Here is a 23,728-nt window from a genome sequence, read left to right as displayed (position 1 = left end):
ATCACGGATTTCCCAATTCCCGAGTGTGCTCCTGAGCACATCCATCTGGTCTGGACACTATATGACATTCCAGATGACTTTGGGCTCATTATGATCCCCAAATGGTTTTATAGATACGTTTATATATCTCCACCCATGCCAGGTCAGATGCCACCATCCCCAAACTAGGAAGAAAAGAGGTGGCATGCTGCTCTTGGAGACCGCCTCCCTTCCCATGCAGTGATGATGGGAAGTATTCCTGCACACCCCACTCTGACCTAGTCCTAGTGAGACTCCAGTCCCAGACCTGTTGGGGAGAATGTGCCCTCTCGGAAGGTGGCCTTCCCTTTTCCACTCACTGCCATCAAATCACACTTCCTGCCTGCTCCTAGACATGCTTAGTGATTTGTGAATGGTACTGAGTAGGACAAGACCCCAGACTTGGTCACAGTCCCAGATTCCTGGCTAACTCCTTCCCGACGTATGTACCTGGCCAAGGGAGGGGCAGAAGAGGGAGCTTGTGGAGGGCTGATGTAGATAACCCTTTGGAAGAGGCCGTGCTGAGTCGTGAAATCTTCACTTCCTCTGTTCACTCTAAGTTCCCAACCACAAGTGCCAAAGCAGAGAAGCAGGCAGCACGCGACCTGACCCAGCAGCCACAGCCAGAGCACCAGCCAGAGCGCCATGTACCTTGAGGTAAGTTCTGCTACCCAGCTCAGCTACATTATGGCGCCAAGTGGCCCACGCTACAGTACCAGGGACAAGTCTGGGCTGACCCGAAGCCCAGGGGCACCAGAGAGCTTAGTAAGCGGGCATGGAATGCAGGGGTCATGATAAGGGCATTAGGGGGCTTGGGAACCCAGCCTGGCCACTAACCACAGGCATGTCTCCTACCTCTGTGGCTTGGATGCCTCATCTGAAAATGTCACATTGTAGAGGCTCAACTTCGGTGATCTCTGGCTCTGGGACAGTCTGAGATGAGGCGAAGGGTGAAGAGGATTGCCGCTATCCAGGGGAAGTGGTATACCCACATTGTTCGAGCTACGCGGGAGGCAGAGGCAGAAAACAAGAGTTTGAAATAAGCCTGGCCATCTCGGGGAGACCTACCTATTGGGGATCTCAGTGGGTGCCTAAATGGTTGCACAAGCCTCTGGGTAGGGGAAGGGAAAGCATGCGTGGTGTGTGGAGGGGTGCGCAGCGGTTTGTAGGAAAGCCTCCATGAGGCCAGGAAGTTAGGGTCACCAGATAAAGGGCTGAGGAGGGAAAAGGAGGGACTAGAAGATGGAGTGGGAAGGAAGCACCTGGAGAGGCAGGTGCTTGATCCAGCTGTGGCCGTAACATTGAGGCAGCAAGCCACAGAGCGGAGGGAAAGATAATATGAGGTTCCAGACCTGGAAGTTCCTCCCCCTGCAAAGGATCCCTGGCCCGTGAGATAATCCAGAAAGGGTCTGGGGTTGCCAGCCTTTGTGAAGGGGAGTCACCATGCCAGTCTGAGTAGATGGCATTAAGAAGGAGCGGGCCTGTGAGGGAGAGAGAGAGACAGCTCAGGGTCTGACCCAGACACCTCTATTGCTAAGGGAAACACTCATCAGAATAAATGACGAGGCACAAAGTGGCAAGACAGTTGCCGGGCCTTTACAGAGAACGGCCTCCCTTCCCTCTTTCCCCTTCCCTGGGCAGGTGAGTGAACGTCAAGTGCTAGATGCCTCGGACTTTGCCTTTCTTCTGGAAAACAGTACCTCTCCTTATGATTACGGAGAGAACGAGAGCGACTTTGACTCCCCGCCCTGTGCACAGGACTTCAGTCTGAACTTTGACAGAGCCTTCCTGCCAGCCCTCTACAGCCTCCTCTTTTTGCTGGGGCTACTAGGCAATGGGGCCGTGGCCGCTGTCCTCCTGAGTCATCGCACCGCCCTGAGCAGCACGGACACCTTCCTGCTCCACCTGGCTGTGGCCGACGCACTGCTGGTGTTGACCCTCCCACTGTGGGCCGTGGACGCTGCTGTCCAGTGGGTTTTCGGCTCTGGCCTCTGCAAAGTGGCAGGGGCCCTCTTTAACATCAACTTCTATGCAGGGGCCTTCCTGCTGGCCTGCATAAGCTTCGACCGCTACCTGAGCATCGTGCATGCCACCCAGATCTACCGCAGGGACCCCTGGGTACGTGTAGCCCTCACCTGCATAGTGGTCTGGGGACTCTGTCTGCTCTTTGCCCTCCCAGACTTCATCTTCCTGTCGGCCAGCCATGATCAGCGTCTCAATGCCATTCACTGCCAGTACAACTTCCCACAGGTGGGTCACACCGCTCTGCGCGTACTGCAGCTGGTGGCTGGTTTCCTGCTGCCCCTTCTAGTCATGGCCTACTGCTATGCCCACATCCTGGCTGTGCTGCTGGTCTCCAGGAGCCAGAGGCGCCTACGAGCCATAAGGCTGGTGGTGGTGGTGGTGGTGGCCTTTGCTGTCTGCTGGACCCCCTATCACCTGGTGGTGTTGCTGGATATCCTCATGGACCTGGGAGTTTTGGCCCGAAACTGTAGTCTCCAAAACCATGTGGATGTGGCCAAGTCAGTCACCTCGGGCATGGGCTACATGCACTGCTGCCTCAACCCACTGCTCTATGCCTTTGTGGGGGTCAAGTTCAGAGAACAAATGTGGATGTTGCTCATGCGCCTGGGCCGCTCGGACCAGAGAAGGCCCCAGCGGCAGCCACCGTCTTCCCGGCGGGAATCGTCCTGGTCTGAGACGACAGAGGCCTCCTACTTGGGCTTGTAACTCTGGGATGAAACTGTAGCCTGTGCAACCTGAGTCCTAACACCGGCAGGCTCTTCTCCTCCTTGAGGCTGGGCTAGCTTTGACTCACCCATAACTTTGCTGCTGGGCCTCACTGGCAGCCCAGCACCTCCAGGGCTCCAGAGAACCACTCTCCCAGCTCCAAGGACAGCGCCATTACTGAGCCTCTTGCCATTTCAGAGCTAGCTGCCTGGGAACCTCCCACCCTTCCAACTCCACCTTCCCTGTGTGAGGGGCGAGCGAGGTGAGGAGCAGAGAGAGCCGGGTCTTGCTCATCACTGAATGCGCCTATGGTCCCCAGTATCTCAATATCTGCCCACTTTTATGTCTAAAACTCTGCTTAAACTTTCAATAAACAAGAGAATGAGGACCAGGGTGTATGCACCGTCATCATTTGGGCCAGGCCTGACTGGACTCAGGAGTGTACTTCCTGCCTCAGCCTGCCTGGCCTACGGTCTGCCTTTCTGCCCTCCCGGGCTCTGCTGAGCCCTCTGATGGACCCCCTGTTGCCTAGTGAAGCCGCTAGACACCTCCATGGGCTTGTAGTGCAGTGGATAGTTGAGCAGCTGGTTGTCTGGGTACACTTTGGAGCCACTAGACAGTAATAGGCCAGAATTCCTGAATCCCAGCAGCTCAGGCCAGCAGGTAAGGAGTGGTAAAAAGGAACAAATTCCAAGCAGTCTGTGCTACAAAGCAAAGAGGCAGCACATGCTGAGTCCAGGGCTGAGCATGACGGCAGGAGCTGTCCGGGGTGGCTTCCTGGAGGCCTAAGGGGCAAGTGGCATCTCCAAGGCTAAGAGAAGGAAGAAGTGTTTTGTTTCTAGGCTGAAGGGAGGGCAGTAGAGAGGTGGAGAGGCTGAATATAGCAATGCTTTGGGGAGTTTACAAGTGGTCTCAGCTGGGCCAGATGTGGTGGTACATACCAGTATTTGGGAGGCAGAGGCAAGTTGATCTCCATGAGTTCAAGGTCAGCCTGATCTATAGAGCAAGTTCCAGGCCAGCCAGAGCTACACAGAGAGAGACCCTGTTTCAAAAAAAAATAGTAAGTGGTCTCAGCTGGCTGGAGTTAGGGTTTGGGTAAGGGAAGGACTGATGATGAGGTTGTAGGATAGCCTGGGAAAAGGCAATGAGATCACAGGCCAGTCAGAGAAGCTTGTATTGCTTATTTGGACAGTACAGGAGCTTACTGTCGAGAAATGGGCTTGAAAAATGGTGGGGCTGGGGAGATGGTTCAGGTGGTAAGAATGCTTGCTAAGCAAACACAAAGACCCAAGTTCAGACTACCAGCACTTATGTAAAAGCTGAGCGTGACCATGTGTGCCTGTAACCCCAACACTGTGGGGTAGGTTGGCTGGCCGCCAGCCTGGAGTTGGGGGGAAGAGATGAGCTCCGGGTTCAGGAAGAGACCCTGTCTCGGAGAAATAAGGTGGAGGGCTGGAGAGATGGCTCAGAGGTTAAGAGCACTGCTTGCTCTTCCAAAGGTCCTGAGTTCAATTCCCAGCAACCACATGGTGGCTCACAACCATCTGTAATGGGATCTGGTGCCCTCTTCTGGCCTGCAGGGATATGTGCAGACAGAACACTGTATACATAACAAATAAATCAATCTTAGAAATAAGGTGGAGAGCAGTAGAGAACACCCAATGTGCTCCTCTGACCTTCACATACATGTACACCTGTACACACACACACACACACACACACACACACACACACACACACACACGCCAGCAACAGGGCCTGATGATTTGCCAGCAGTTGTTAGCACATAGCCACCAAGAAAGAAGTGGCCAACAGGAGCATTTTCCACATCTAAAGCTGACTGGAAAAAAATAACCAGAGCTTTCCAGAAGCGCAGGTGACAGAGCTACCCACTGCATATCAGTCCCCCCAGTGAAGTCACAGATGGGCCATGACCCTCTCTGACACGCTGAACTTTGTTTGAAGCTGCAGATATGCTGGAGCCCGGGAGGGAAGAGGAAGTGTACCGGAAGAGGAAGTGTACCCTGCTCTATATGTACCTGCAGTCACATCTAGCCTCAGTGTTCCAAAGACTACTCCATCCCTCTGCAAAATGAAAGGCAAGAGGAAAATGTTAAAATGATATGTCCTGCTTATTAGAGTATCAGTAATGGTACAGTGATAAAGATGAGCATTATTTGTAGCAGGCCAAAAACTGGACCCCTCAAGACATCCATGCTCCAATTCCCAGAACTTGTGATTAGGTCACCTTATGCGGCAAAAGGGAATAGCTCTGCATGGTGGTATATGCCTGGAATCTGAGTACTTGCAGGGAGAAGGCAGGAAGATCAACAATATCAAGCTAGCCTGGGTGGCATTGTGGACTGGAGACTAGTCTGGGGCTACATGAGGAAAGTCCTGTCTCAGACAAGCAAGCAGGAAGGCTATGGTGGAGCACACCTGTAATCTCAGCCCTCGGGAGGCAGAAGCAGCAAGCTATCTATCTGTGAGTCTGAAGTCAGCCTCATCTACCTAGCAAGTTCCAGGCCAGTGAGGGCTACACAGTGAAACCTTGTTTCCAAACAACCAACCAACCAACCAAAAACAAAACCCAAGCCAACAAATATGGCAAAGGGGAACTGAGGTTACTAATCTATGAACCAACTTATTTTAAAATAAGATTTTGGCAGGTCATAGTAGTCCATGCCTATAATCCCTAGCATTTGGAAGGCAGAGACAGGAACAGGAGTCCATGGTCCTGCCTTGGCTACACAGCATCCAAAGTGAGGGCCGAGCCAGGTCGGTCAGCAGATAAGGTTGCTTGTCACCAAGCCTGACAACCTGAGGTTAATCTCTGGGACCCACAAGATAGAAGAGAACTGACCCCCAAAAGTTGTCCTCTGACCTCCACATGTGTGCTGGGACACAAACATGCTCCTTCCCCTAAAATAAATGTATAATAATAAAATAAAGGTAATTTTTTTTTTAATTCAAGGGCAGCCTAGGCTACATGAGACCTATCAAAAATAGTAGTAAGGGCCGGGCGGTGGTGGCGCACGCCTTTAATCCCAGCACTCGGGAGACAGAGCCAGGTGGATCTCTGTGAGTTCGAGGCCAGCCTGGTGTCCAAAGTGAGTTCCAGGAAAGGCGCAAAGCTACACAGAGAAACCCTGTCTCGGAAAAAAAAATAGTAGTAAGTAATAAAAATAATAATGATTATAATGGGCTGAAGAGAGGGCTCAATTTGTAAAGTACTAACCATGTGAGCACAGGAGCTGAATTTGGTCCCAGCAAGCACAGAAAAAGCTGGGCATGGTAGTGTGCACTTGTAACCCCAGTCCTGGGGAGCCAGCAACAGGAAGAACACACTAACTTGCTGGTTAGCCAGCCTAATTGGAAAGCCCTACAACGACATGAGAAACTGTCTCAAAACACAAGGCGGACAGCTCTTGGGAATGAAGCTGAAGGTTTGTCACTGGCTTCCCCAGGACAGACAGACAGACAGACAGACAGACAGACAGACAGACACACACACACACACACACACACACACACACACACACACACGAAGAAGAAGAATTCTCTCGGTGGACCCGGTGTCATTACAAGAGTCTATAGAAGAAGTCGTGACCCAGGGGCTGGGGAAGGCCTCTAGGAACTGGAAAAGACAAAGAAATGGATTTCCCGGAAGGAAGAGGCTTCTCGGCACCTCGATCGGAATCTAGGTGACTGATCCTAGACTGGTGATCTCCCAAACTCTAAGAGAATACACCCGTGCTTCTCTAAGCCCCAAGTAGGTTGCCATTCTCCGTGGTATCCCCATGAATACACTAGTACAATGTTGGGTCCTATCCACACCCTCCATAGCTCCCAGAGATAGGGAGGAATCTGCTGGAGCACTTGAAGGAGACAGCCATAAAGCGAGATGAAAATATTTATTTCCTGAATAATTGCATGGCGTAGACAGCGTCACTCAAAGCCAGGAGCAGCTGGAATTCCTGAAGCAGGCTGGCTCTTCACACAGGGGAGGTGTCTGATTGGCTGGCAGCAGCCCTGCTGTGAGGCAGGGCTTTACCGCTTACTCTTTGCCGACAGTAGTCTCAGGTTCTCACCCCTCCCCCTCCCAAGATACATCATTTTCCTCTGTTTCTTTCCACATGTTAAAACTACATAGTTGCCGGGTGGTGGTGGCGCACGCCTTTAATCCCAGCACTGGGAGGCAGAGGCAGGCGGATCTCTGTGAGTTCGAGGCCAGCCAGGCTACAGAGTGAGTTCCAGGAAAGGCGCAAAGCTACACAGAGAAACCCTGTCTCGAAAAACCAATATATATACACATACATACATACATACATAGTCAAAGTTAAGATCCAAGGTGGATCTAAAAGCTTCAAGTAGTGTCAAGGGTTGTATGGTTAGCAAAAGAATTCTTTGTTAAGAACAATCACCATTAATAACAAGTCAGAAAACACTTTTAAACTCCAATATTTAAAGCCTTACAGAAATAGAGTTTTCTAGAACTTCATGTCAGTCAAGGATTTGGCTCACATAAATATACTCCAGGAAAACCTTAAGGATTTTCCTTTTGTTTACTGGCAAATAATCCTTGCTGAATCTGCATCACAGCCCTGTGGCTGATTCCTGCTGTCCCATTAAACACTGCTCTGTAATTCTCCTGCACATAGTTGGCAAATGGTCTCACATGGGGCACAATGGGGGTTCCATCCTTCCAAAAGAATAGCAGCAAGCCGGGCGGTGGTGGTGCATGCCTTTAATCCCAGCACTCGGGAGGCAGAGCCAGGCGGATCTCTGTGAGTTCGAGGCCAGCCTGGGCTACCAAGTGAGTCCCAGGAAAGGCACAAAGCTACACAGAGAAACCCTGTGTCAAAAAATCAAAAAAAAAAAAAAAAAAAAAAAGAATAGCAGCAAGACCAGAGGCCCTTTGCATCCGGCACAGATGAAGCAAGCATTCAGTGTTCAAGGATCTGGTATAGCAGCCAATCCTGGTGAGGAAGGAGACACCATACCAAAAAAAAAAAATCAATCACAACACCTCAACATCAGCTCCAACTCCTTAGCCTTATACCCAAAGCAATTTTCTGTGGGTTCTGAGGAGCCCCAGGCAGCAGCAGGGTCAAGCTGCTCAAATTAGGGGAGTTAATGGAGAAAGAACACAGAAATAGAGAGATTGACTCCTTAAGTCAGACAGTCCATAAACTTACTAAAGATCTACTTGGTCCTGCAACAGTTCAAGGCCTGCCTAAGCTGCAAAGCTAGTTCAAGACCAGCATAGAAAACTTGCTGGGACTCTGTTTCAAAAAAACAAAAACAGAAACCACAAGAAAGAGGGCTGCCTGGTGATATGGCTCAGGCAGGGGTGCCATGTAGTGTTTGCCTGGCACACATGAGTCCCTTAGTTCAATTCCCAGTACCAGAAAAAGAAAACTAACAATAGCTACGGAGGCCAGAACGACAAAACAATTGGAAAAGCTCTGAAAAGGTCTTCCCTGCATTTGCACAGAATAATAACAGATCTTGTAGCTAATTGTATAGTTATGGCAATGGTGACGTTAGGCAGCTCTGGGTGTTCTGAATTGCATTTTTGAGCATAATATTGCCATGAATTACCATGTGAATCCTGATTCTATCAAGCAGCCAGGCTGCATGGCATAGTTCATGGATCAAGGTGTCCTGGATTCGATCTTGAAAGAGGACTAAGAAGAAACAGTCAGCACGAAACTGGATTTTTTCTGATCTACTACGCAGCAAGCCCTTGACGTTCACCCCCACCAACCCAAGGCCATCTCCCAGAAACACACACAGGCAGCTGCAAGTGTCTCCTTCTCAGGATTGAGAGTGAGCCTTCCACTCCAAACAAGCTGGTTTTGGTTTGGGCTGCTCCTTAAGTGGTCAGGTTTTTGGGGAGCAGCTCCAGCATGTTCATCTTTTTGTGGGGTATTGCTAGATATGTACCTGGACGAGGCTTGGTTTCTTCAGTCTCAGGACAAAGGTAGGCTCAAGAGGTATCTCTGGCCATGAGATTTGGCGAGCAGAAGCTTGGGGTAAAATAGAGATCTGAACTGGGCTCTTTAAAAAAATCAATTACATTTATTGTGTGTGTGTGTGAATACATGCACATGCCATAGCATACATGTGGAGGCCAGAGGACTCGTGGGAGTCACTTCTTCCCTTCTAATGTGCCGGTCCTGGGGATTAAACTCGGATCAACAGACTTGGCACTGAACCATCCATCTAACCTGCCCTGAGCTAGACTCTTAACAACTGACTGAATTTAGACCATACACAACCTGTAATCCCAGCCCTTGAAAGGATGGAACAGGTGGATGACCCCAAGTTAGAGATCAGAGTTATGTAGTGAGATCCTATCTCAAAACAGCATTGCTTTGTTTGATTTAGTATTTTTATCTTTACTGATTTTTTTCTTTGATTTTAGTTTTTTAGTTTTTTGTGGGGTTTTTTTTTTGAGAGAGAGAGAAAACACAGGTAAGTATACATAAAGATGGGTAGGTACTGAGGGTCTGGAAGGAGTTAAAACATGATCAAAATATATTGTATGAAAAACTAGAAAAAAACACAAAACAAAAAACAGCAGCTCACTTCTGTAATCTCGGCACTGAAAGGCTGAGGCAAGAGGACTATACAAGTTCAGGGTCAGCTTGAGCTATATAGCATGAGGCCAGCCAAGGCTACATCAACCTGTACCCTCACCCTCCCTACCAAAAGAAGGTCATTCAAAGCAGGGCTGGGGGCAGACACCTGTATGTACTTCCAGCTACTCAGAAAGCTGAGATGAGAGATCTGCTTGAGTCCAGGGGTTCAAGACCAGCCTGGACAACATAGCAAGACACCATATCAGAAACAAGCCAGAACCCTTGCTTCTAAAATGAGGGTTGTAGTTGCTATTCAATGGCATGCTACTTACAGAGCATGTGTGAGGCTCTGGTCCCCAATATGGTGGGAGCATTTGGGAGAAGTTACACAATGTAAGGAATGACTGGACCTAGAAAGTCATGGGCTGCATTTTGAAAGCCAGTGGGAAAAGAATGGTTGACCCACGGGCTAGCGATGGAGCGGTGAGGGGCCAGATGGACCATGGGAAGCAGGAGCAGATTACAATGGCCCCAAAACCCAGGCTCTGAGCAGGAAAGCAGCACAGCGGCCCACAGGGAAAACAAAAACAAAAACAAACAACAACAACAACAACAACGGACTGCCGCAGGGAAAAGGAGGGGATGAGTACCCAGACTTGGACAAATGAAAAACTGGAGCAGGGGGTTGATGACTGGCTAGAGCGGGCATCTTGATCCTTGGCATCTGAGAGAATGGAGATGCTGGCTTTGCCAAGGGAAATGTGTAGCTGGGCCTGGAAAATATGTTGAATTCCTAGGAATGGTGAGACATCCAATAAGGATGTCCTCTGAGCCACACACAGAAGGCCTGTCAGCCTAGAAACGACAGTTCAAAGCTGTGACACAGGCTGCCAGGGAAGAGTAGTTGAACAGGTTTGTTATCAGGACAGGGCGCTAAGGCAAAGCCGCCATTTTCCTGGAATCACCTGCCGAGTTGCGGACTTACAGAGAAATCGCAATCTTAGCAATCTTGGGTTCTTGTATCTCATTGGTAATCATAAACCAGAAGTCCGTCACATCTTTTTATTCCAAGTGATTGCTGTTTTCTCTGGCTGAAACTGAAAAGGAAAAGCAAACAAAAGTATCAGAAAGCAGTTCTAAAGGTTTACTTTTTAAAAATGTATGTGTATGTGTGTAAGCCTGAGTTTAAGTGTACCACATGTGTACCAGAAAAGGCCAGAAGAGACAGGAGTGTCGGGTCCCCTGGAGCTGGAGTTACAGAGCAGTTGTGAACTGCCATGTGCGTGCTGGAAGCCAAAGCTGGGTCTGTTGCAAGAACTGTAAGTGTTCTTAGCTGCTGCGCCATCTCCCTAGGAACAACTCTCAGCATAGCAGGAACAAGAGTTCTTCTCCCTCTAATAAAAAGAAAGAGGACATGCTAATGTGGGTGGAGGAAATTTCACAAGGTGCCACTCCTAGACAAAAAGCTACAGGTAATAGCTGCCCTGTGGAAATAGTCAGTGTTTTTCCAGGGATGAATCCCTGATGGTTATACAATCCCAAGTGGTCTGCCCTAAACACATGTACATAGGAGCAACACTAAATGGACTTAGTAGGTTTTACACACACACACACACACACACACACACACACACACACACACACAAATTAAAGAGGTCATGAATTTGAGAGGTGGAGACATAGGAGGAGTTGGAACAGGGAGTGATAGAAATGATATAAATATAGTACTCACATATGAAATTCTCAAAAACTAAAAAACAATTTAAGAGGAACTGTCTTCCCTACATTCTTGGCTCTGAGTACATGAGTACACTAAAGAGAAATGTATACAAATACAATGCAAATCTAAACCTTCTGGGAAGAATGGGGGCCAAGTTAAAGTCCTGGGAAGGACAATGAATAGGTTAATTAATCAGGACACAAGGAAGGAGATTGTTAGGGCCACATGAATGTAGGATTGTGTCCTTAGATACATGGATCCAAGACTGAGACAGTCAAGGAGAGACAAACAGCTGCTGAGGTAGGCAAGCATCTGCACAACTCAGAACGCTCTAAGGTTCCACTCATCTGATGTAACATCACTGGCATGAGGAAGGATACCAAAGGATACCTGGAGGACCTTCAGGATATAAGAACTTTCCTGCTGCCAGGTCTCTTCATCAGAAGACTATAAAATTGGATTAAACAACAACATGGTCTATGAGAGATGGTACAGCTCAGTGGTAGGGCTCTTTCCTCATAGGCAGGAAGCATGGCAAAGAAAACAACAACAAAAACAAAAACCTCAAAATGAACAAACAAGAGGAGTGGCCAGAAAGTCTCTACCTCTGGATTTTCTAATCGAGTCCATAGCACCAAGCTACTAGCAGATGGACACCATTCAGCGGTAGCTTCCTGTCATATACTCCTGTGCACTGGTTGGTGCCTACCAGTTTAAACTTCACTTCCCCTAACCTGATTCCCAAGGCCATCTAAGACCAGGAAACATGAACTCGCTATGCCTAGGTCCTGTTCTAAGCACTTTATGAATATGAAATCTTGCACTCTAATAGTAATTCTGAGGTAATAAGTACAATTGACCTTATATTCATGAGTTCTGTACCATGGATTCAACAAACTGCATGCACATCAAAAATGACTAAAATTTATTACATAAATGTATAAAACTGTCAAATAATAAATAAAATAAAATGACGAAAACATGCATCTGAATATATACAGATTTTCCCCTGCCACTCTAACAACTATCTCCTGCATGCTATTTCCACTCTATTAGGCATTATAAGCAACACGTAGATGACTTGAAGTATAGAGAAGGATGCTCAGAAGCCATTTTATATAAGGGACTTGAGCATCTGTAGGTTTTGCAGTTTGTTGAGGGGTACCAGAACCAGTTGTTCCTTGCAGGCACCAAAAGATGACTGTACTATTATTGGCCTCATTTCACAGGAGCCATGTGTAAAATGAGGCTAAGCAACTTGTCCAGCTCCTTCCCATCATCTTCTTTGCCTCAACACATGTCCTTCCCTTCTGCTGTTCTCAGTACTAACCATTCTTTAAGAAGCAGGAGCCGGCCAGGCACACGCCTTTGATGCCAGCAGAGCCAGGTGGATCTCTGTGAGTTCGAGGCCAGCCTGGGCTACAGAGTGAGTTCCAGGAAAGGAGCCAAAGCTACACAGAGAAGCCCTGTCTCAAAAAACGAACAAATAAACAAAAGAAGGAGGAGGAGGAGGAGGAGGAGGAGGGGGAAGAGCCTCGTGTCTTCCAGGAGATCCTACTTTCTGACTTCTCAGACTTTTCGACCATTCTCACTCAGCTAATCTCCTTCTGTAATAACCATCTGCTCATATATACAACCCAAAAAACTTATCTTTCACATAAACATTATCTCTCATGTCTGTTAAGTCCAAAGTGAGCCCCCAAATATGGCAGTGCTGGTGACAATGTCCTAAATAGAAGGATTCTAACTAGGTAAGCAGGATTGTTATTAGGAAGGGCACCTAGTTGCTAATTAACCTGAACGGCCTGTATTAGCACCAAGACCCCCACCTGCTGACTATCATATAAAATCTGCTTGCTTTCCCATTATTTTGACTCTCTGCCCATCTGAGAGATAGCCTTGGCAGTTTGACCTCCAATAGACCTTTCTTTTCTACTCATGGAGTGGTCTAGTTCTACTTAAACTAACCCATCTCCAGGACATGAAGTATACATGGTTAGTGCAGCAGCCAAGAGTGCTAGTGTACAAGAGGCATTTAATAAATGCTCGGTTTTCTACCTTTCCATCAAAGACAGTGTGATTAAGTAGCCTGTGGATTTTCTGAGCCAGCTCTTCCTTATTGTGCTTGAAATTCCTTCCAGAATACTGTTTTAATTTTTCAATATTTTTCAAGAAACATCCAAGTATTTTGCACAGATTTCCTGCAAAGGTAAATTTAGGTGAATTTTGCATGGCTAAAGAAATAGGAGAAGGCATGCATGCATAAAGGTCTAAAAACTTGCTGCTCTTTCCTTCCGTCTCATTATATAAGAACATTTGTTTCCCAGGCTTCTAGCCACAGTGTTTCTCTTTACACATTGTCAAAGGTATGAGGCCAGGTTTCAACCATGCCTCCAGCTTCAGCCTCCAGCTTTCCTTTGGTGCTTCTGATTTCACAGTTATTCAATGCAAATTTCCAACAGATTTATGACTCTATCTTTAGCATAACAGGCTCCATAATCAAAATTTTGTCACAACTGGCTGAAAACATCAGAGGTATTTGAAATCCACTTTCCCTTACCCTGTGTTCAACTGGGATGTGGACTGCTATCCTCTGACTATGGGTCTTCCAGCCAGCATCTCCTTTGCAACTCAGGCTCACCTCTCTAATCGAGTGCCCGTCCTCCCTTTCATACAACAGCACTCTCCACCTGTGCTCTTTACTAACAGGCTCTTTTCATTCTAATCCAACTACTCACTCACTTCCAGACTGATAGCGTTTCCTTCTGGCTTTTCCTTGACCAGTTGGCCTGGTAGTCAAGGCCTGAGTCAATGTGGTTCTAACCACTGTTTCCAGCTACCACTTCTATTCTGCTCAAAGTGGACGACTCAAGAAGTTGTCACTGTTTGTTCCCATCTCTATCTTGCAAATGAGGACACTGAAGCTCAGAGGTCAGAGACAACAGATCTTCTGACCCAAATCCTCAGTCTTTTTTTTTGGGGGGGTGGGGTTTCAAGACAGGGTTTCTCTGCGTAGCTTTGTGCCTTTCCTGGAGCTCACTTGGTAGCCCAGGCAACTCACAGAGATCCGCCTGGCTCTGCCTCCCAAGTGCTGCAAATCCTCAATCTTTTCATTAAACCATGATTGCTGCCCTATATTCCAAGGCAATCTTCAAAAGCACAAAGAACAGTGCTAACCACAGAAGAACCAATGCTCAGTCACTACTGATTTAAAGAAAAGTGGGGTTTTACAATTTGTTTTTAAGTGGTTTTTAAATTAATTAATTAACTTTACATCCTGATTGAAGTTTCCCCTCCCTCCTCTTCTCCCTCCTCCAATCCCCACCCCTGCCCCCCACCCCACCCCCACCCCAATCCACTCCTCCTCTGTTTCTGTTCAGGAAGGGGCAGGCTCCCATGGGTATCAATAAATCATGGCATATCAAGTTGCAGTAAGACTAAGAATCTCCCTTGTAGGCTGGGCAAGGCAACCTAGTATGAGGAATAGGTTCCCAAGAGACAGCCAAATTGTTAGGGACAGCCCCTGCTCCCATTGTTAGGAGTCCCACTGCTGTGGAATATTCCTTTACACTGTGTGAATATATGTCACTGTGATTGGTTTAATAAAGAAGCTGACAGTCCAATAGCTGGACAGAAAGAGATTGGGCAGGAGAGCCAGATTAGGAGAATATTGGAAGGAAGAAGGGCGGATTTAGAGGAAACACCAGCAGAGACAGAGAGAAGCAAGATGGGCATGCATTACTGAGAAAAGGTACCAAGCCATGTGGCAGAGCATAGATAAGAAATATGGGTTAATTTAAATGTAAGAGTTAGCTAGTAACAAGCCTGAGCTATTGACCGAACATTTACAATTAATACTGAGTCTCCGTGTTGGTTATTTGGGATATTTGGTTATTTGCCAGGACAGGAAAACTCCACATACACTACCAACTGTAACTTACATGCAGAGGGCCTATGTCAGTCCCATGAAGGTTCCCTGGTTGTTGGTTCAGACTCTATGAGCCCCTAATGAGCCAGGTTAGTTGTTTCCGTGGGTTCCCTTGTGATGTCCTTGACCTGCCTGGTTTGTACAATCCTTCCTCCCTCTGGAAATGTTTTTTTTTTTTTTTTTTTTTTTTTTGGAGATAAGCTCTTGCCACATAGGCAAGGCTGGCCCCAAACTCGTGGCAATCATTCCAATTGCTGGGATTTACTAGATGTGCCACTATACCTGGAGGAGGCTTCTTAAAAATCATGGCTAGAGGCACATGCCTTTAATCCCAGCACTCGGGAGGCAGGGCCAGATGGATCTTTTTGAGTTTGAGGCCAGCCTGGGCTACAGAGAGAGATCCAGGACAGGGATCCAAAACTACACGGAGAAACCCTGTCTCAAAGAAACCAAAATAATAATAATAATAATAACAACAACAACAACAATGGCTAGAGCAAACCACAACCAGAGAAATAAGCCCACAGAGCTAGAAAAAGAAATGGGAACACAGTGAGTTTCTGACTTCACAAGCTCACGTTTCTTCAACACTAGGTATGTATCAGCAAAGGCAGCAGATGACAACCAAGACCACCGGCCAGATGCAGCAGAGAAGAGGACCCGAGCGTCTACTCAGAGAAAGCTAGCCTGGGGACTTAGCAAACCAAACTTTCTCTCCAAACTTGTGCACCCCACATCAAAAGAATTAACAAGCAGCAGCAGCAGCCTATACAAGAACTATGGGAAGCACCGCAGGAGGCTCCCAGAGCAATGAAGTTCAGCAAGACAGTGCTAAAAGTTCAAACAGGCAGGCCACTGCAGAAGAAGGGTAGTGAGGAGGATACCAAGAGACAGCTTCTCCTTTCCTCTGTCAGCAAAGCAACCGAGATATGATCGAGACAAGCATTCCTACAGGCAAAGCAGCTTAAACATACACATAGAATCCAGAGATGATCCCTTGCTGATAGGGGGTCCTAGAGCACATGGCGAACTGTCCCAATCATCTCAGCCACAAAAAGCACAGGGACACAAAGCCTTTTTCTCAGATCGAAGCTGACCTCCCCTACCCCATACCTGACATACCAACTCTTTTCCCCTTCCCCTCCCTGAAGATTTTTCTCTCCCAAAATATAAATTTAATAAGTCATCACCAGGCTGAAGCAGTGTTCCATCCCCAAGCACAACAAAAACAAAACCCACAAAAGAAACCAAAATGCTAACACAAAAATATGCTTCTTCATACATACCTTCTAAGATAATCCAAATGTAGCTGGGCAGTAGTGGCGCACACCTTTAATCCCAATACCCAGGAGGCAGAAGCCAGCAGTTCTCTGTGAGTTCCATCCAGGCCAGCTTGCTCTACAAAGCGAGTTCCAGGACAGCAAGGGCTACACAAAGAAACCCTGTCTCAAAACACAAAAACAAAACAAAACAAGATAATGCAGATGTAAGTGTGCATTAGTCCCAAATGGAAGTAAAACAAGAGATAAAACTGAAAATCCCAGCACTGGGGAGGCAGAGGCAGGCGGATCTCTGTGAGTTCAAGGCCAGCCTGGTCTCCAAAGTGAGTTCCAGGACAGGCGCAAAGCTACACAGAGAAACCCTGTGTCGAAAAACCAAAAAAAAAAAAAAAAAAAAAAAAAAAAAAAAAAAAAAAAAACCCTGAAAATCCTATGCCTTTGACCCATGCAATCACTTGTTTTTTCTTTTTTTTTTTTTAAGATTTCTTTCTTTTTTAATTTATTTTATTACGTGTACAGTATTCTGTCTGCATGTATGCCTGCAGGCCAGAAGAGGGCGCCAGGTCTCATTACAGATGGTTGTAAGCCACCATGTGGTTGCTGGGAATTGAACTCAGGACCTCTGGAAGAGCAGTCAGTGCTCTTAACCTGTGAGCCATCTCTCCAGCCCCTCAATCACTTGTTTTTGATAGCTTCCTGTGACTTAATAAAAGAACTCCAAGCAATCTACCGCACCTTAACATTTTTTTTCTTGCATCAGGGACGGACGCTTTGAAAATTCACAGGATAGCATGGATGTGGCTCAGCATTAGAGTGCTTCGCAGCATGTTCAAGGCCAAGGGTTCTAACCCTAATCCTGCTGAACAAAACAAAAGCCAAGAATATACACAATATTAAGGGAAAATGTGCTCATGGAAAGAACTGGAAAAACCTGGAAGACATTTTTAACTACCCTCCCTCCGTCCCCAGATCAGAACATGTAATTGCCTTGTTGATTTTTTGAGGTAAGAGTATCATGTAGCCCAGACGGCCTTGACCTTGATTGTAAAGGGCAGCCTTTAAACTCCTAATTGTCCTGCCTCTGCCTGCTGATTGCTGGGATTAATGTGCCATCACATTCAACTGTGTTGGCTTGCTTAAGTACAAACTGATGGCCATCAGGCTGTGTCTAGCCTAAGAAGTGCCTTGGCCCTTTAATCCCAGCACTCAGGAGGCAGAAAGACAGGTGGATCTCTGTGAGTTTGAGGCCAGCCTGATCTACAGATGGAGATCCAGGATAGGGACCAAAGCTACACAGAGAAACCCTGTCTCAAAAACACAAAAACAAACAAACAAAGTGCCTTGGCTACATATACATCTTCGACCTGAGTGTAAGGATAAAGTAAACTTCAGAGGCCAGAGAGGCTGTGAGGCTGAAGGAAGCACTCTGCCAGGTAACAGCTAAGATTTAAGTAGAGCACACAGGCATTGTCCTTTGGCTAGATGGCTGGGGGGGGGGGGACACAGGATGATGACACATGGAACCAGCAGGTGACCTCATCACTCTACATGTGCATGCTCAATTAGGGTCAGAAACTTTTGTCCAACCAGACTCTGAAAGGACCAAGCAGATGCCATAACAGGCTGCTCAGTCTTCTCTCAAAGATCAGGCCTCAATTTCAGTTTCCTGAGACTTAAGCAGTTTCTGGGAGGGCCATGAACAAAAGACATAGACCTTGCAGTAGCTCCCTTTCTGCCCCTACTCTGACTGCTCAAGGTTCAGCCAGATGTTTACTGTCTAGTGTTGTGCCCAGATCGTGACACCCAGAGAGACCACCAAAGACGAGCATGCTGGAATGCAAAAGCAAGGTTTAATTCTGGATATCCAAAAGCAATACAAGCCTAGGCAGGGACTTCGTCCAATACATCCAACGCAGTAGAGGCTGGAAGAAGTGCCCACCTGTCTGCAAGCTCAGCTTTTAAAAGGGAAAAGTCACAAGGTTACATCATTTAGGGGTGCTAGTACGGATACAATTCTGATTGGCTCGCTTCTAGGGACTTCTAGAAATTACTTCTAAGGGAGTGGTTGCCTGCCACCATTTCTCATTGGCTGCCCCCAGGTGGGGGCATTTCTGTGGTCAGTTACCCTGGAAACCAGGGAGAGGACATTCCATAGTCCGGCAGGCATTACCTCGTGACTATCTTGTGACTCTGTACTTTTACACTTCCTGGTTTCTGGAATCTGAACTGACTGGTTTCAGTAACTAATGGGCTATTCCCAAAAGGAGAAATCTTAGGCCTTAATTTTTGGGTGAAAGCATTTTGGTCTTATTTCTAAGATGGCTCATTTTGGTCTCACATATCCCCCTTCTCATGTGCCTAATGGAACCCAATCATGGGTTTTGGACAGTTAGCTCATAAGTATCCCTCTCTAATAATGGCCAGATATAGTTAGCCATCTTGTCTCTATGCCAGGGAGTTTCATTTTGACTCAGCATTTCAGCCTTTTCTGAACAGGGAACATGGGTGACGTATTCTCTTCTGGAACTGCTTCGAGCTGGCATTGGGGTGCCGCTGTCAGGGGCCCACAGAAGGCTGAAAAGGTAGTCAAAGACTGGGCAAGGGGGCATTTGTCAGAAGCATGTAGCTGCCTGACCCCATAGAGACAGGGAAGAACCATGTTAGCTGGGCTGGTCCACGTCAGCTTTTAGCAAGTCTGGAGCTCACAGTCATCTGGAGCAGTGGAGTCAGCAACTGAAACCTAGAGGTGACTGCCAGCCAAATGGAAATCTGTTGAGACAAATTTAAACTAGGAACAGAAGTTAAAATTTATGAACTTATTTGGAACCCTTAGGTCCATACCCTTAGTAATGGGAAAAGCAGTAGTCCCAAGACCAGGAGAGAGGAAAAATACCATCTTTAGGAATACTTATCTGGGGTACTTTTGACCTCTGTGAAGTGGGTCTAGGTTTTTATGACTCTTTTGATACTTTGAGGCCTACTTACAAAATGACATAAAAGTTTTAGATACATTAGTATTACCAATCTATACTGAAATCCATATTGTAAACAAAGCAGGTAATGGGTATCTGTAAAACAGCAGAAGTGGACTCATGCCTTTGAGTCCCAACAAGAACTACAGATTTGGGTTAAAAGCTTGTGCATTTTCCTTCTGTCCAGATAGCCAGGTATAAATTGGACAGAGATTTTTGACCTGATGAGAAGCACTTTTAGGTTTATATTTAGACACATTTAGATGACATCTAAAACAAATCCAAAATGTTGAGCTTGTGACTGAATAGTAGGTTGTCATTGCTCTACCAGCTCATCAGGGCTCCTAAATGTTAAGCTCTGAACCATAGAACAGGAGAGTAATCTGAAACATATCTCATTTTAGACTCATATCTGAACCTTTATGACTTACTTAAACTTTTATATCTTAGAACATTTTCCTAAAAGTGAGCTAAAGAGCTAGCTATAGCCTTGCAGAAGGATCTGGTTGTCTGACACTGCCATGCTGACAAATTTAGAGCTAGCCTAGCCATCAGTACTGTCAGAAATCTGAGAAGGATAAACTATATCTGAGTGCAGACCAAGAAGCTTCCAATCCTATAAATTACAGGGACCAATCCCTACCCAGGTCTCCACAGCGTTGGAGGCACCAGTCAGAACAGCATCAATCTTCTTCTGCCATCAGGTTCATAAGGCAGAGTATTTTTCCTGTGGAATAGGGACACGGAAGATTGACCTTGATCAGGCAAAAGGGTGCAATCAATTCCAGTGTCCTACTGCTTGTCCACAGTCTGGGCTGGGTCCTGGTGGCAGGCGTTACATTGGGGCATCTTGCCCTGTGGTCAGCGTTGTCATATTTCAGGCAGAGATGTTGTGGTGCCTCGTACGTAATCTTCTTTGGAGACCTTGGGTCACTGCTAGGATCTGGAAGCCTGTCTGATATAGTAAGCTTTTAGATCAACATTTAAATGCCATATTCTTCAGATCTCTGAAGTATGAGGGCTGTCCAGGTATATCTGAATAGACAAACTTTGTTTCTAATTACTTGTTTCAAGTTCAACCCTGAAAACATAACAAACTTAGCAAATACAAGGAGGCTAGACAACATTCTTAAGCCTGAATGTACCTTGGGTAAGGAGAAACATTTTTAAGCCATTTTTTAACTATAAAAACTGTTCTTAAAAGACTGGAGATCTCTCAAATGTCTTCCACCACTGCAACTAGACTCTTTTTGGAACTCTAGTCCTGCCATACATTTGCAAACCTCAGCTGTTTCCTATGATTCCTTTATGTTACAAAGTTTAGCTGCCAGAGCAAGGTATATTCCTGTGTATAAAAGCATTGATGTGCAGCTTTAATATTAATCAAATACCTTATTTATTAAACATATGTTGCCATCTATTTAAATTCTCTAGAAACTTGCTGTTGAACACTTGGTAAAGACATAAGTATTAGGTGTTAACCCGAGTAGATCTTTATAACCTTAGTAAAAGATGGCTGCCAGCCACATGGCTGCCCATGAGGTCACCAGCCAAGATGGAGGGAGCCACGTGGTTGCTGTTTAAAGCTCGTTTTTCTAAACAATAATTACTTGCACACATACACACAGTTGGATCCAAGTTACACACATACATACATACAGTTAAAGCTTGCTTACATTTTCAAGTCACATACCTGTATACATACACACATAAGCAGTTTGCAGAATCATTAGCCATTCTTAAGATGAAAACCAATAAGAATTAACTTTCAAATTTAGTATTTGCAGGTATAAGAAACCATAAAAGTTTACATCACATCCCCTCTGACCTTCTACAACCTTCCATGTACCTTCAGTCTGTTCCTTTGATCCCTCAGACATTTACTCCAAATTCCACCTTTTCTTTTCCTTTAAAACAGAAACTCTTACCAAAGTCTTTCTTGTGATTTTCCTCAGTACTCTAGAATATATTGTAAAGTTACAATATTTTAAACAAGAACAGAAATACATGCATATACCATAACAAGAATAACTCTCAATTTGCATCAGCACTGTAACCACAGACAAGAAATTGTTGGTGACATTCCATTCTTGGAGCCAGACCTTGATCAAGTTTTAGCCCCAGGGCAGGTCTTGGGAGCCCCACCCAACAGCATGGAAGAGAATGGGGAAGGCATGCACCATGGAGACAAAAGATTGCTGTCAACCTCAGACCCTTAAGTACACGAAAACGGCAGACTGAAAGTGACTCCATGCCCTGCCTGGGCCCACAGACGTGTAGGCCACTCCTCAGCTGTGACCCTGGAGGGGCAGTTAGTTCTCCACCAGCCCCCACACTGAGCTACTTGAGGCTCCTGCTGGCTCCTGCCAGCTCTGCCCCATGTCCACACAGGAGCCCAGCCAGAACCTGCCGGCCATATCTGGGCCCCACAGTGCTCACAGCCCACTCTAGCACAAAGCCATGCCTAGTTCCCATGCAGCCAAGCCTCTACTCCACAGCTTTTTGAGCGAGCTGGGGACCGGAACCTACTGCATCTAGGCCCCTTGATGCCCACGGACCGCCTAGCCCTCTCAGCGGCGCCCTGGGTCCCCAAAGTAGCAGCTGTGCAGCCGCTGCCTGCCGGACTCATTACAAGCTTTCTGCTGCCTGCTGCCTGTGTTCTGGTCAGAGAAAGTAAGGAAGCAATGTTAGGTTAGTCTGTGCCAGTTCAACCACCGAAGGGGCCTCCATCCCTTCAGCTGGCAATCCGGCCCACAAGTCCCAATGCATACACAAGCTCAGGCATAAAACACTCACACATGTGGCCACAGTTCTCACACATTTATACATTTATATAGGTATAACAAATAACACTGACGAACAAGATAGGCAGACAAAAAGGAAGAACAAGGGCCCTACAGATGGTCCAGGCAGACGAGAGTCCAGAGAGGGAGCCTCGATAATGCCAAACACCTATGGATGGGACAGGGACAATTCAACAGAGTCTCCCGATCCCCAGACGGACCCCTCACAGGTGTCCAAACAGACGGACCCCTCACGGGCATCCTAACAGACGGACCCCTCTCCGGCGTCCTATGACGGGGGGACCTGTGAGGACCCCCGCGTCCTGATGAGGGGTTGGAACATCTTCCAACTCCTCCAGGGTCACCTTACAGGCGCATCCGCCAAGGTGAGCCTGTCAGATTCAACCGCCGGCTAGGGATAAAAGGAAAGCAAAGACAAGAAAATGGAGTGCTCTTACCGATCGGTGCAGATGGACCTCCGGAGCTCTTAGGTGTCCCAGCGGGGGGTCTCTGGGGATCCCGGAGAGCCCCCAAATGTTGTGCCCAGATCGTGACCCCCAGAGAGACCACCAAAGACGAGCATGCCGGAATGCAAAAGCAAGGTTTAATTCTGGATATCCAAATGCAATACAAGCCTAGGCAGGGACTTCGTCCAATACATCCAACGCAGTGGAGGCTGGAGGAAGTGCCCACCTATCTGCAAGCTCAGTTTTTAAAGGGAAAAGTCACAAGGTTACATCATTTAGGGGTGCTAGTATGGATACAATTCTGATTGGCTCGCTTCTAGGGACTTCTAGAAATTACTTCTAAGGGAGTGGTTGCCCACCACCATTTCTCATTGGCTGCCCTCAGGTGGGGGCATTTCTGTGGTCAGTTACCCTGGAAACCAGGGAGAGGACATTCCATAGTCTGGCAGGCATTACCTCGTGACTATCTTGTGACTCTGTACTTTTACACTTCCTGGTTTCTGGAATCTGAACTGACTGGTTTCAGTAACTAATGGCCTATTCCCAAAAGGAGAAATCTTAGGCCTTAATTTTTGGGTGAAAGCATTTTGGTCTTATTTCTAAGATGGCTCATTTTGGTCTCACATCTAGGACCCTCACCAACTAGAGATACGTGCATGGGTCAATGTGAACATGCTAGTGTTAGTTAATTGGCTGCGCTGTGCTCTTACCCTGCAAGGAAATGTCATGAAACATGACAGAATCCACTAATAAGAGTTTTATTAAAGATAAAGGGACAGAGAGTGCGCAGGCCTGTGGGAGAGACGCGTGTGTGGAGAAGAAAGAACCGGGAAAATGGCGCCGGATTTTAAAGGCTGGGCGTGCACACGTCGACGCACTACTCACATGTGACGTAGATCACATGGCTACGTTGCGTGCTTATCTAGCCATGAAATGTCACGAATCCTGGTCACGCGAGACGCCTTGACCTGGAAATGGCTATCCTGACCTGGACCTGGCTAGGCGGAAGTGTCCTGGCATATGCAAACACACCCGACTGTGGGTGCGTGTTGTGAACCCTTCATCTAGGCCAGCCAACCCCCATGGCAGCTCAAGGACAAAGCCTGGGACTTGTCCCAGACAGCCCCCAAAATGATAATTGTAAACCCAACCGTAAATTCAAAGTTAATACTCACCAATTAAAAGAGAACAGAGACTTCAAAAATAAAAATAAACCAATCCGAGTTGTACCTGTGCCAAACTC

The 23,728-nt window shown here is 46.9% G+C and overlaps 1 protein-coding gene across 1 annotated transcript; it reads left to right on the top strand.

Annotated features, from left to right (window-relative positions):
• The first annotated feature begins 459 nt into the window (after window positions 1–459).
• On the top strand, window positions 460–3,455 carry Cxcr3 (C-X-C motif chemokine receptor 3). The gene is made up of 2 exons (XM_028892067.2): window positions 460–675; window positions 1,660–3,455. Exons 1-2 carry the CDS (start codon window positions 664–666, stop codon window positions 2,746–2,748), a joined length of 1,101 nt encoding a protein of 366 aa, XP_028747900.1. The 5' UTR covers window positions 460–663; the 3' UTR covers window positions 2,749–3,455.
• Window positions 3,456–23,728: the final 20,273 nt, after the last annotated feature.

The sequence above is a fragment of the Peromyscus leucopus genome, chromosome X, assembly GCF_004664715.2.
Source record: "Peromyscus leucopus breed LL Stock chromosome X, UCI_PerLeu_2.1, whole genome shotgun sequence".
NCBI lineage: Eukaryota > Metazoa > Chordata > Mammalia > Rodentia > Cricetidae > Peromyscus > Peromyscus leucopus.
The sequence above is the reverse complement of the archived record's forward strand: the minus strand, read 5'-3'. Positions and strand labels throughout refer to the sequence as shown.